The 15,199-nt window shown below is 29.0% G+C and overlaps 2 protein-coding genes across 2 annotated transcripts in view; one reads left to right on the top strand and one right to left on the bottom strand.

Moving 5' to 3' along the window:
• LOC142327295 (constitutive coactivator of peroxisome proliferator-activated receptor gamma-like) overlaps positions 1–15,199 on the bottom strand; it is a 106,613-nt gene that overhangs the window by 58,227 nt on the left and 33,187 nt on the right. The gene's annotated exons all lie outside the window — the stretch shown is intronic.
• LOC142327294 (uncharacterized) overlaps positions 1–15,199 on the top strand; it is a 70,760-nt gene that overhangs the window by 42,224 nt on the left and 13,337 nt on the right. The window contains exons 8-10 of the mRNA XM_075370198.1: positions 1,241–1,417; positions 10,061–10,170; positions 14,140–14,325. Of these exons, the coding sequence (XP_075226313.1) occupies positions 1,241–1,417; positions 10,061–10,170; positions 14,140–14,325 (473 nt within the window). The remainder of the gene's footprint in view (positions 1–1,240; positions 1,418–10,060; positions 10,171–14,139; positions 14,326–15,199) is intronic.

Here is a 15,199-nt window from a genome sequence, read left to right on the forward strand (position 1 = left end):
TGATATTAGATCAATTATTACAATTTGCCCATTATATTTGATCAAATTGACCACTAACTATTTTAAATTGAATCTGAATGATGATATTTGCTGGAAACAGGGCATTTCTATCAAAATATAATCATTTATTTGTAATGAATATTTTTACATGCAAAATAACTGACGTTAACAATTGTCTGGTGCTGATGTTAACCATCAATCTATTGACAGGTAGCTTTTTATATTTTTTTTTTTTAAAACAGGAAATGCTAACTATAAAAAAATAAGCGGAAGATAAAAACAAATTTAGATGTTTATAGTTAATTTATTTGCCATTTGAACACAAGAAAGGAAATTTACAAAAATTTTCTCAACATCTTAAAAGTCAGGACTAATGACTAGAATTAGCTCACATGAAAATGATTCTTTCTGATTATAGACTAAGATACACCACCAACAAATCTGCACGAAGGAAAAGTGTGTCTAGTAACACTATCACATGTAGAATTAAAATGAGAAATATAATAAAATTTCTACTACGAAAATAAATTACTATCAATCTAAAAAATATTGAAATTAAGATTGATAAATTTTTCACTGATTTACAGTAATTCATTACAAATAAACTATAATTATTCAGTAAGAATTATAAAGGAAAATGCTGCTTGTCTCGAAAGAATTATAGCTTATAAATCACTTGATAGAAAAACTTGCTCAATTCTGTAATATGTCATGAATTGCAATTTGTTTGAAGGATATATGTAGTAATTATGGAAATTTATGCATAAAAAGCACTCCATTCTTTTGTCTACTTTCATGATAGTGAGATTTCATTAGATCAAATGATCAGATTGAATGATGAGATTTCCCTGATCAAAAGATCAGGGAAAGCCCTGATCTTTTTTTGCCTTCATGGTACATAATTAATTACATTATTTAAGAATTAATTACACATAATCTTGTGTTAATTCCTATAGGTATTCTTCAAATAAACTGCAACTAGCAATAATAAGGTAGAAAAAAACTTTTAAAATAATTCAAACTTAATTTCTTCCACAGTTGGTTTATGAGCTGCAACTCTACAAAATTAAGTTTTTTCCAAATTTGTACATACAATTTTAATTTTGTTACTTTAAAACTTAATGAATATGTAATCTAAAAGAAATAATACTCATATATATATATATATATATATATATATAAGTAGCAAACATAGACTATTAAAAAAAATTGAAATGTAATCTGTTTTATCTTGTTTTAGAGGTTAATATACAGAATAAATTTGGGGATGAACAAGCAATTGATTTTACAGCAAATCGCCCATTCTTATTTTTCATAGAAGAAGATAAATCAAGAACAGTAGTATTTGTCGGTAAAGTAACAAATCCTACAGCAGATTTGGAACTGCCTCCTTCATTGCCGAATAAAATTGATTCAGGTAGATTTAATGAAACAAAAAAAATAATTTAAGTTTTAAAAACTACACCAATATAATTTGGTGCTTAAAAATAATACTTAAATTAGTGCAGCTTTTAAAATGCTTTGATAAATCTATAAAAAAATTATTATATCCAGATTTATTACTCTGGATAATTTAATCTAAAGGTGAAGGTAACATTTTGGATAAATATATTTAAAAAATGTATATGTTAAAAGTTAAATTACAACTGAATTAATTGTTCAATAATAAATTACATGATAATGAATAAGAGAAGTCTCTCCACAGTTCCGTATATCATGTACAATTAGGCAATTTATCTCAGGTTTACTCCAGAGTGAGATTTCTCACTATCTTTAGTGAACATTTTTTAAATTTAAAATAATGATTAAAGAGAATTAATAAAGCTATTAAAAATATACAATTAATGCTGAATGTGAATGTTTAATATTTAATGATATTAAATATTTAACTGTATATTAATATATGTATGCTAGTAATGTTTTTTTATAAGAAAATATACCTATATATATATATATATCACTTAAATCTTATTTTTTTTATTTAATCCCTTTTAAAAAAAATTTCACCATTAAAATCAATCAAAGAAAGGGCAAAAAAAAAATTGTATTATTTGTGTTCTGGAGTACTATTTGTATCCGAGGTTTGAACTAACAACAGTAAATTACATATGAAAATGGTAAAATTAATGAAGCAAAAATATTGATGAAAAAAGTGTATACATAATTTGTTTTTTTTTTGGGGGGGGGGGCGAAAAACGCCTGTACGTTATCATCGCCCGAAATTTTTTGATGAAAGGGAAAAATAACACTAAAATAATAAAACTAAATAAGACTTAAAACTAATATAAATTATGTAATAAAAAATTTAAAACTAAGTTAAAACAAAAGTTAAAAAGTGAGATAAAACTCAAAACTAATATCACAGAGATGGGGTCCTTAAAATATAAAAGCTAAAATAATAGATAAGGAAACTATATAAAATTTAACTAATTCTGATAGGGAGTACAAAAGACTCCCTATTCGGTTAATAAAATTAAGACATAGAACCAAAAAAATCAAAATTGAAAGCAAGGGGAAAAAATTATCAAAAACTCTTCCATCGTAAAAAATATATATGACAATATTACATTTTTTGCAGTAACCTAGTACTACGCAAAAACAGAAACATACGGTCTAAAATTTCTTATCAATGTACAAGATACCACGGATGTTTCTGGGTAGATTAAATTTACGACGCAAAGCCACATAAATATGCAGTCTATGAGTATGTGGTGCACAGTCATGTTGCATCGTGTGCATAGGGGTACGTGTCCTCCTGACATTAGGTACTCATGTGTGACCCTCGTATGTCCTATCTGCAATCAGAAGAGGATTACTTCTTCACGTCAAGTTTTTCTGCATGAGGAGTCCCATGCCAACACAGAATCTTTAATCTGCCGGAGTTTATTATCGATGGTAGTCATCCAGTCACCTTGCCACCTTGCTCTCAGTGATTGTTTTACACGATTAATAAAATCAGAGGTAGTAATTCAGGTGGTGAAAGGAGGCTGAATACATACTTCTTTGGCAGCATAATCTGCTTGTTCATTACCTGGGGGACCCAGCAAAAACTTACTTCTGTGTTGTGATTATTCAACTCAGCGATTGCGTTGTAAATTCCAATGACGATAGGATGTTTGAAATAAAAGTTTTCTAATGCCTGGAGAGCACTACATGAGTCACTGCAAATAAGAATGTTTCTATATTTAGGGCTAATGATATTTAGAGCCTTTTTTATAGCAAGCAGTTAAGCGGTGAACACACTTGTGATACCTGGTAAGCCAAACATATAAGTTCTTTCATTGACAACAAAAGCACAACCAATGGCATTGCTTTGTTTCGATCCATCAGTGTATATCACCGTGTCTGGGTTCATCTTGGAGAGAACACACTGAAACATTTGCCGGAAGACAGTAGGTAGTATTGATTGTTTATTGTATGTCATAAGGTCAAAAGTAAAATTTACAAGGTTTATTCTCTGCAGAGGATATGAGCACAGATATGATGGAAAGAATGGTGGAGTGTCAACATTTATATACTGCAGCAGACGTCGGGTACGGACACCTACGGGTGCAGTACAACGTGGACGGTCCTCAAACTTTCCTAAATTAGGATTTCTAAGAATTGAGTCAAAAGCCAAGTGATTTGGCTGTCCTTTGAGACGAGCAAAGTAAGATAACAAAAGCTGGTCTCATCTATCCCAAAAAGATGGTTCACCACAGTCTATAAGTAAGCTTGCGACAGGGCTTGATCTAAAAGCACCTGTGGCAAGCCGAAGAAAAGCGTGATATACACCATCCAGCACTTTAAGCACGGTTTGATGAGCTGAAGAGTAGGCGACACAACCATAATCTAAACAGGAACGAACAAGGGAATAGTAAAAATGTAACATACATGATCGATCGGCTCCCCAATTGGTGTTTTACTAAGGACCTGCATCATATCTAAAAGTTTGGAACATTTTGTCCTTAATTTCTTTATATGTTTGACCCAAGTAAGACGGCTATCAAAAATCAAACCTAGAAACTTGACGTAAGGAGAGATAGCAATAAGCTCTCTGTTCAGAAAAACTTGCAGAATAAAAGGGTTTCGTAGCCGAGAAAAGACTACACATACTATTTTGTCAGATGAAAATGTGAAACCAGTTGTCCTGTACCAAGCCTCAAGACGAAATATAGTGTTCTGTAGTAGTCGCTCTGCCGTTGTTGAACGGCTCGCAATGTAAATAACAAAATCGTCAACAAATAGAGAACATGAGACAGGAGCCTGTACATAATCGGTACTACTATTTATAGCCTCAGAAAATAAAGTGGCACTTAATACACTACCTTGAAGTAATCTATTCTCCAAGATAACACTATCCGAGAGTGAATTGTCTACACGAACACGTAACGTTTGGTGATTTAAGAATCCCCAGATAAAAGCAAGCATATTGCCCTTGATTCCCCATTTAGTGTTCTGTAGTAGTCGCTATGCCGTTGTTGAACGGCTCGCAATGTAAATAACAAAATTGTCAACAAATAGAGAACATGAGACAGGAGCCTGTACATAATCGGTAATACTAATTATAGCCACAGAAAATAAAGTGGCACTTAATACACTACCTTGAAGTAATCTATTTTCCAAGACGACACAATCTGAGAGTGAATTGTCTACATGAACACGAAATGTTTGGTGATTTAAGAATCCCCAGATAAAAGAAAGCATATTGCCATTGATTCCCCATTCCTTGAGGATGTTAAGAATACCACATCACCAGGCTGTGTCATACATGGTTATAGGTGAGTGTAAATGAAATGAAGGTAATTCTTATAATGAGGAATATTATTCATTAATTAAAATTATCATTATGATTATTTTTTTAATCAGGAAATAATTTTTATTCCAATATAATGTTAAGAAATGCAGGATGTTGCTTAATTTGAAACAAAATCAAGAAATTCTTATCTTCATTTTGATATTTTATGAGTTTATGATGAATACAATAAAAAAAGTAAAAAAAAACAAATGGAATACAATAAAAAATAAAATGATTTTGCTCAACTTCATTTTTTGGGATAATAATAATAAATGTAATAATAGAAACACAAAGAAGGACTGAAAGAGATTTATTTAACAATACGACTAAGAAAAAAGAAAAATAGCTGCGATACAGCAAGGACAAGGTCTGACAGTACAGGAGTTGGAATAGTATATCAATTATCTAGAATCAAGCAGGACATTTAGACTGAACACAACATGAGTGATTAATCAAAAAGATGATAAAATCAAAAGCAAATAAAAGTTGTACAAGATACAATACAGAAATGTAGAAGATCACACATAAAATGTCCAACAGCAAAAAAACATTCATTACCACGTTTAAATCAGAAAAAGAATTTAAAAAATAACCGATATATCAATAATAATTAAAATTTTTTTCTCTCAAAATGTTCATTTTATTTTTTGGTTTAATTTATGGATTACATTTTCATTACTACCATGGTTAGAGTGGTTGCATCATATACAAATTAAAATTTGATTTCTGTGACAGTAATAATCTTTATTGTTTGTTCTAAAAAAAAATAATTCTAAGTATTTTAAATATTACTTGCAACTTACATTTTAAATATTACTTGCAATATTACTTGAGTGGGTGAAGTAGTATTTTTTCCTTACAGACTGTTAATACGATAACTAAAAAAGTTAACTTTAAGTAATACCCAAAAATTTACAAGTTTTTTACTTTGATGATTAATGAGAACCAGCTCATTAAACAAACTTTGACTGTTTAGATTTTATCATTATTCTAAATCCTAATATTTTAAAAGATGATCTAGGTATTTATAATCAATGTGAATTACTGTCTTGTCCAAGAACTGTTGTTAGACTAAAAGCTCTATCTAAATTTAGTTTTTGGCAAACGTCATTTCAAGAAAAATTGTTATATATATATATATATATATATATATATAAACATTTTAATTTCATTTCCATCTCCAACTTAATGTGATGTACTTCTTTCAGACTGTTATAGTAAAATATCACATTCTTTAAATTATAATTCGAAATCTAAAGGGAAAAACCACTCATAAATACATAGATGTGTGTGTGTGTGTGTGTGTGTGTGTGTGCATGTGTGTGAAGAATATACACATGCACATTGAGAGGGGAACAGAGAACACAGTCAAAACTGGTTTAAATATCCAAGGTCAAAATTTCTTTTAATTGATAAAGTAAAAAAAAATCACGTAATATTAACAAAGATCAAATCCAATTAAAACAAAAAAATTAAATGTTATGTTCATTAAAAAAGCTTTAATGACTGTAATATATATATTTTTTTAATTAGATATGAATGGTGGATTAAAAATGAAATAAAATAATGTGCTTGCTACTTATAAATAAAATGTAAATCTAATTAGATATGAATGGTGGATTAAAAATGAAATAAAAAGTTTAATAACATATAATCAATTTAATAACTGTATTTGAAAATTAAAAAGATAGCATACATAAAAATAAAAGTTATGCAGAAGGAATGAATAAGCAAATTTAACAAAGAGGAAATGATGATAAATAAAGACAAAAGTATTATAATCGAGGTCATAATATAAAGACCGATCTAACCAACAAACAGTCAGTATGTAGTGAACAGTGGAATAACACAACTTCTGCAACCATGAATTGGATTATACTTATCACAATTGCAGGTCAACTAAAATAATTATAATATATTAGACATAAAACTTCTCTAATTAAATACAGAATAAATTATTTAATATACTGATACTTGAATCAGAGAGTTATTTAAATTGCAGACTACTAGAATTATAGGTTAATTACAGGAAATATCAACTTTTAAACAATGAGATGAAAAAAATCACAGATATACCTGCATACATATTTTGATACACACAAAATATGTTTTGGCTATAAGTTTGTAATTATTTAGCAAATAAAATATTAAATGTAATACTACATACTTTATAGCATTGGGACAAAAAACTTTCTGCATATAATTACTCACTATAATTTACATTAAACAGTTACAGATTATTGATAAAAAAAAAAAAACGCAAGTAGTAACAAAGCATGTACCTTTTTAACAATTATTATCTTTCCTTTCTTTCTAAATACGTAATAATATTTATAACTAAAAATTTAATTATCTTAACCTGGAACAATTATTTGTCTATTTAATTTTTTTTTAAATCTAGTTAATAATATTTCTGTTTTTTTTAAAGAAAATATAATAAAAATTAATTCATATCAATTACGAGATATAATTAGTAATACATTTTATTATATTTATAAATAAAAAAATGACTGAAAAGCTATCTAGAATTAATGATTATCTACTGTCAAGTGGATGTTCATTCTGCATTTTTGGTTTTGGTTTTGACAAGAAAAAGTAGTATATTTATAAATATATATATACGAGGTGCGACAATAAAGTAATGAGACATGTGAAAAGAAATGTTGCTTACCGTTTTAGTCATGTTTAGTGTTGTCTCCTTCAAAGTAGTTCCCCTCTGATTGCACACACTTATTCCAGTGCTTCTGCCATTGATGGTAACATTTCTGGAACTCATCTTCTGTAATATCCTCCAAGACCCTCATCACAGCTTTTTGGACATCTTGTGTTGTTTGAAAATGGTGTCCCTTGATCGCCATTTTGACTCTTGGAAATAGAAAAAAGTCGCACGGAGCGATATCTGGTGAATAAGGTGGCTGTGGTAGTACTGAAATTTGTTTTGAGGTTAAAAATTGCTGTACTGACAGAGCAGTATGGGATGGCACATTATCGTGATGCAGAATCCAATTATCAGCAATGTTGGCACGGACACGAAGAATTCGTTTATGAAGTCTTTCTAAAATTTCTTTGTAGAAATATTGGTTAACTATTTGTCCAAGAGGCACCCACTCTTTATGAACAATTCCCTTGGAATCGAAGAAGCACACAAGCATGCATTTCACTTTAGACTTTGACATTTTTCCGTGTTTCTCGCTGTTGTTGTGTGAGATTTTTGGGGACCATTTTTGCACAAATCTTTCAGTTAATATTAGACAAACCATTTCTCGATTGATGTTGAGTTCTTCTGCAATCATTTTCACGGATAATCTTCGATCAGATCATACGATTTCACGCACCCTGGTCAAGTTGACATCTGTCCGTGAGGTTGATGGTCGTCCACTGCGGTCTTCATCTTCAACATTCGTTCTGCCTTCACTAAAAATTTTATGCCACCGAAAAACTTGAGCTCTTGACATAACCTCCTCTCCAAAGGCCTTCTGAAGCTTACCATAAGTTGTCGTCGTGTTTTCACCCAATTTAACGCAAAAAGAAATGGCATACCATTGCGCAATATTTTGCGGTTTCATTTCTGTGACGAGAGACACAAACACGTGTTCACTTATTACAGTACAACTCACAACTGAGCAGTTGCATCAATGTGCCGCTTGGACTAGAAGAAGCTTATATACCAAGGTCAAAGATGGTGTGCCTACGCAAGCTGCAGGGTTGCCACATCTTGCAAAGAAAAATCAGTCTCATTATTTTATTGTCGCACCTCGTATATATGATTTTTTTTGGGCGGGGGGAATTATTAAACTAGGGAAGTGGCAAAAATTAACAGAGACAAATTGTATTATAGCAATAAATAATAGCTCAAAACCAGATGACTCCACAACACCTGGAATATCTCAGGAAGTTGCATTCACTAATGTTTGAAAAAATAATATTCATAAAGCTTTTTATATTAGTAGTTATGAAATAAAAAAATAAACTTTAATCTACTAATTGTAAATCAAAAATAAAAGACTGATAACACTCCTGCTCACCAATAAATGGAAAAAAACACAATATTTTAAATTTAGCTTTTACTGGTATTCTGACTTTATTGACTATACAAAACTACTTTTACAAAATAAGTATTAATTTCTCTTACTACTTTTCAATAAATATTTCATTACAGAAAAAATAAATAAATAAAAAATTTCCTATAAGTTAATATCTTCAGAAAATTTGTGATTAGGTTCTATTCTTTACTTATGACTAGTGAACAGAAATATTTTAAATTAAACTAAGGGTTTTTTTATACAACTATTATATTATTTAATATAACTCAGCATACTATTCATTACATAAATGAAAATATATTTTTAGATAATGAGAAGCATGTAACGTATTTAATTCAATTCCTTAAGCTTATAAAATTATCCAATAAATACTGCCAACTTATGAAATAAAAATAATTTCATTTTTAAATTCAATTTTTAATATGATGATTTCTTATGGTTTTTTTTTTTAATGCGACTTTATTTGGATTCACGTACGAGTTCAGATCTTGAAATCAGTTTTTATTTCCTACAAATACCGATGCACAAACTTTAGTGTTATGCACTGAGTTAATCTTAAAAAAAATTATAAAAAATAACGATTGATACTAAACTGATATTTTATTTTATTTATTGTCATTTTTTATTTATTCTGTGTAGTTAATATTGCTACTACAATTTTTGTTATAAATAAAAGCAAAATCTCTTCAATTTTTATTTTTTTCAGATGACTATAGTTACATAAATTTTCTTTGAATCAAATTCTGAACCAATTTTTTTTGAAGATCTTATTATTAAAATTAAACAGAATTAATTTCCTCCAAACCTAAAAAAAAAGGTGTTTTTCGACTCAATTATTTTAAGTTTAACAACTTTCTACGGTAGGGCTACTAGAAATGCAGTTCTGGGATTCATTGTTTTTCAAAATTATCAGATCAAAAACATACAAAATACCAGTTCTGTCTCAAGAATTTTAGTGTGGTCTCATTTATCATTAAGTAACTGAAGTGTAATTTTTCAATAGTTGTAATTAAAAGAGAAACAGTTTCTAGACCTGTGTTTATACAAACTTTTTCTCTTATTTTAATCAGAGGAATAATAATAGTTCTATAAAAATTATAAGGTACCTTCCAGAACATCCAGTATTGATAGAATAAGCTAAAAGTTATAATAAAATGAATGTTATAAGTTAGTTGGAAAAATTTTGAATTACAACAATAATAATTATAATAATAATGTTAACTAATTCCAATTGTTGCAGGATCTACAGCACTAATTACTGAAAAGACCAATGAAAATGATGAAGTGCTTAATTCTTCACAGCTTGCAGAAAAGGAATTACAAACATACTTTGATACTGAATTACTATTAGTAAGTACATTAATAAATTTCAACACCAAACAATTAAAATAAAAATTTAATTAAATGAAAATCTGTTGCAAATTAAACCAGACCCAACTTTATTTAAGCATGTGTTCAAATTTTAGACTTATTATTTCTATATTTACTAATTTCATCATTTTGTTATTTCAGTTTTGGAATACGGAAGGAAATTCAGTAAGATTTTAACACAAATTATTTCAAAGTCTCCTCTGATTAATTACATTTTTCTACTTAAAAATTGTTATTAAAGCACACATACAATTATATGACAGAAAGAAATCAAACAAATGAATCTTCATTAACAATTGTGGTACTGAAGCACCAATTAATAGTGAAAAACTAATAACTTTAAATACCAGGAATAACCTGTATTCTTATTTTCAAAAAATGCTAAAATTTTAAACCTTGATGTCAATAAACTATTTGAATGACTCTGAAAAAGTATTAATATGTCTACTAAGTCATGCATACTAATGTTTTCATATATTTTACACAGTTATTACTTTAATGGAAATTTTTTATAAAATTATTTTCAAAAAAACATTATTTTTAAAGTAAAGTAACTCGTTTTACTATACTAGCTGCTGTATTAAAAATATTAACTGGAAAAGTTCCTTAATAAGAAAACAAAGGGAATTTTTTTTTCATAATCAAACTGAAAACAGAACTTCTGTACAGTATGTAAGCTTTATCAATGCATATGTTAGGAATTCTTTGCTTTTCCCAATAAATCTTATTAATTTGAAATTTATCAACCTTAGGAAAGTGCAATCTACTGTGCCTGTTACCAAAAATAAAAGGATAGTTATTGATGTGATCATTACTGAAAGTCAGTAGATGATTTTTCATGATATATTATAAAACATTTCTCTATTAATGGATCCTAATAACTGTCACTTGTAGCAGCACCTAATATCCACTGTAAGTAGACAGCAGTTTCATAATTTGACTTTTTTTGTACATTTTCAAAGTTAAGTTACAATAGTTAACACTAAAGAATAATTTCAAGGCATAGTAATAACACTGAAATGTAATACTTGCACCATAAAACTTCCCAACTTCACACTTTTTATATCTAAATTTTTTCATAAATGAAAAGATCAAAAATTTGAAAAAAGAAAAAAAATTAATTTTATTTTGTATTTTTTTAATTTCATTATTTATTTTTCATTTTTTATTTCATTTCCTTTATGATTTGCTGGAATGGAAATTTGTACAACAAATTATTATAATTCACTTTGTTCCATAAACAAATGAATAATTGAAATACTGGACTTCATAGTTTCATGAGTTCAAAGAATACTCTATTAAATAATGTGCTCACAATAATATCCTGCATTGTGTGAATGCAGATACAAGGGATTTACAGGTCAATTTGGGATTATTAATTCTTAATAAATGTAGAATACACTTACGATAATAAAAAATACTTTCTTGATGTAATTCCCTGCTACATTTATACATTCATCCCAGCATTTCACTAGTGCCTGGATACCCACAGTGTAGAAAGATTTGTTGTTACGTCGAAACCAAGATAAGACTGACTGCTAACGTCATCTTTGCTGTTGAAATGCTGGCCTCCCAGGAACAATTTCAGGGGCCTGAACAGGTGAAAATCGCTGGAAGCAAGGTCCAGATGTACAGGGAGGGTGGTAATAACCCCCAGCCAAGATCTTGTAGTGTGCATATCATGCAGTGGGAGGTATGCAGTTGTGCATTGTCCTGTAGAAACAGATTGCCTTTAGTGATTGCACTAGGCTATTTTGTCTTGAGAGCACTGAGCACATCTTGAGGAACTTTGCAATAGTACTCACTGTTAATATTGACTCCATGGGGGTAGAAGATCGATGTGAATGATGCCATTTTTATCCCAAAAAACTGAGGCCATAACTTTTGTAGCTCTAAACCACCTCGAATGGGATTCTCACTCATTGATGTGCAGCCTTCTTTAACATGTTTGCACCATTCAATGGTCTCATCACTGTACTGTGCAAGTTGACATGAATAAATCTCATCGGGTTTTACGCCTTCATTGAAAAGAAATTTCATTACAACTTTCTGTTCCATATATCCGTTCACTACATTGGATGCCTTGTTCTATACGACTGGCTGTTGTTTAATATTGCCTCACGCCAGCATGCCGTGCAGATATAGCTAACACTTGTACCTTATGTGTACAATGAACAGAATGCGCAGAATCTCCATTTACACTCTAATCTAACAAAAGTTCTGGATTGACGTGAATTTCCTTCGCAGATAACTTTTTTATGATATAACTATAAAGTTATTTTGTTATAGTATATTGCACTACTAGTATACAAATGGACAATTGAAACCCAAAATCCCAGTAAAACTTTTTATTGTTTATGTTTATTTATAATGAAGTATACTTTGTTGAAAGGTGAAGGCTCATTCAGTTTAAAATTTCTGTGATTACAGTAAATTATTTTTAGAAATATGCATTCTACCTTCACTACTTTTAAAAATTTATCTTTACACACGTTAAATTAACTGAAAGTCAACAAAAAGAAAAACAAGACAATGATTATAAATGAAACAAAGGCTGAAGCCATTAAAAAAATTGAAAGAGGTAAATTACATATTGTTGCAGTGATTTATATGTTGTAGCATCAATTGTTAGTGGCTGGATATAGGGAAAAGAAAAATTAATAAAATTCTCTAATGAACTCAAAAGGGGTCAAAACCACAATGCTACAGCAGTGAATTGCAGCTATGAAATACTATATGAAGTTGTATTATTTAGCTTCTCCTCAATAAGAAAAGGTTGTGACCTTTTTCAGAACATATTGTACAGAAGAAAAAGTAACCAATGTGATAGTTACAAAATTCTGTATTAGTTGTAGGTCAGTAATGATTCTTATTATAATATCATAACGCTTGAGTGGAAGTAATAATCTAGCTATATACTACACATTATTAGTGTAACTTACTTTACTGTTAAGAAATTCGTACACTACTGTAACATGAAAACCATCTTTTTCTCTAACCAGAAATTTCCTTTATTTAGTAGGTGTCCTGCTAATAATTACATTTATGAGAGGTTTTCTGCATTGAAGCTGTACCCAATTATTACAATTTAAAACTAAAATCCATTTAAGAAAAGGTAAATTGTTATAATGAGCAATCTTTCATTTTTTATAGAACACAGATATTGAATATAGACTAATTTTAGTTCTAAGTTTTAGATCGTGTTACAATACTTTGTTGCAAGGAGATTAAATAAAACTTCAGAAGCATTAAAGATTAAAACAGAATTCAGATAGGAAATAGATAATTTATTCAATAACATAAACAATTGGATCTGGCATTAGATTATTTGGCATTTTAATTACAACTTTAATTAATAAATATATTTTTTTTTAAGATCACAGTTAATTAACAATAATTGTAGTAAACCTAAATTACTTTAGTTTCTCAACTATAGCAACAATCTGGTATTATTTCATACAAAAAGGAAGCCGCATGACTTATAGAAACATCTTATTGTTCCATGATTTATACAAAAAATTTAACTGGATAATCAAACAATACAATTCATTATTTGAGAGAATATTAAAGAACAAATTAAAAAAAATTATTACAGCAAAGAATTAAAATTTGGACAGCAAAGAATTAAAAAAAATGTACATATTAAATTAACATTTATTATTTATTACTGATTAAGACCGAAAATAATAGGGTTAAAAAAATACATATATGCAGGTCTTTATGATCTGTTCTTGACTCTACTCATGAAAGTTTAATTAAAGGTCAAGATTCTATAAATTACATGCCAGCTTCCAGGAATTGAAATGCAGCCATTAAGTGCACACGCGTACACAATGAATCAATGCGGTATATATGCTTGTCATGGAAAAAATATTTTATAAAATGTTTACATGAAGATGAACTAAACTTTGTAACAAAAATTAAATTTCATTTATCATTTTTTTACAGAACTTAGGAAGTACAAATTCACAAAAAAATATTTTTTTATCTCCTGCAAGCATCAAATCAGTACTTGGATTATTATGGGAAGCTGCTGAAGGTAAAACAGCGTCAGAATTAGAAATGGTAATGCATTTAACTAAAAATGCAACAGTAGCACGTGAAAGACTACATACCATACAGCTAGCATTAAAGGTAAGAAAAATCTTATTAATTAAAAATCAGATTAAAAAACAAAATTACACTTTAAAAATACTACAGTATTAATAAAATGTATAATATTCATACCTATGTAGTATACTATACATACAAGAAAAACTAAAAACGTTAAAATCCATGATGACATATGTTCATACGTATGTTTAATATAATACATGTAAGAATGCAGATCACCATTTGACAGGTGGCTCTTATCAAAATTCAAATCATGCTACTATGATTTCATTCACATGTCGAAGAAGAATACTTGCCAGCAACTAGTGTAGTGATATGGTTGGTCACATGAGAGGAACACCATAATTTAATTGGGAGAAAAATTAACAAAATTAAGTACACAATTCCAGATATTTAAAAAACCTTCCTTAAGGAATAACAAATTACTTCAAGAGAACTGTAATGAAATTAGTCTGTGTTCAAAACCAGGGAACAAAGATGCAATTTCTGATTAAAAAAACACACTCCCACTTAGGGTACTCATCTGGGTATCCAGGGCAAAAAAAATGAATATTTTCAAGTTAAGGCTTCATACTTGAATGACTTAATCATTTTAAATGATGCTTGAGTGATGGCTTCTTTTTAACAATATCTATTTTTGCAAATGGGTAAAAAAAAAATTAATTAAATTATTATAAAAATTATATTATTTCTGACTAACTTTCTACATACATGGTAATACTCTATGTTGTATACCACAGATATTGTAAATATCTATGCTTTTTAATATCTGTCTTAATTTCTTAGAACTGTGATGTAAGTAAAGCCCCTGAGGTACAAGAGGCACAGGTCACAGTTACTTTCTCTGATAGTGATGCTGTTAACTATATGATTCCTATAGTTAACAGAGAGAGAT

This window comes from Lycorma delicatula, chromosome 7 (genome assembly GCF_047948215.1).
Source record: "Lycorma delicatula isolate Av1 chromosome 7, ASM4794821v1, whole genome shotgun sequence".
Classification (NCBI taxonomy): domain Eukaryota; kingdom Metazoa; phylum Arthropoda; class Insecta; order Hemiptera; family Fulgoridae; genus Lycorma; species Lycorma delicatula.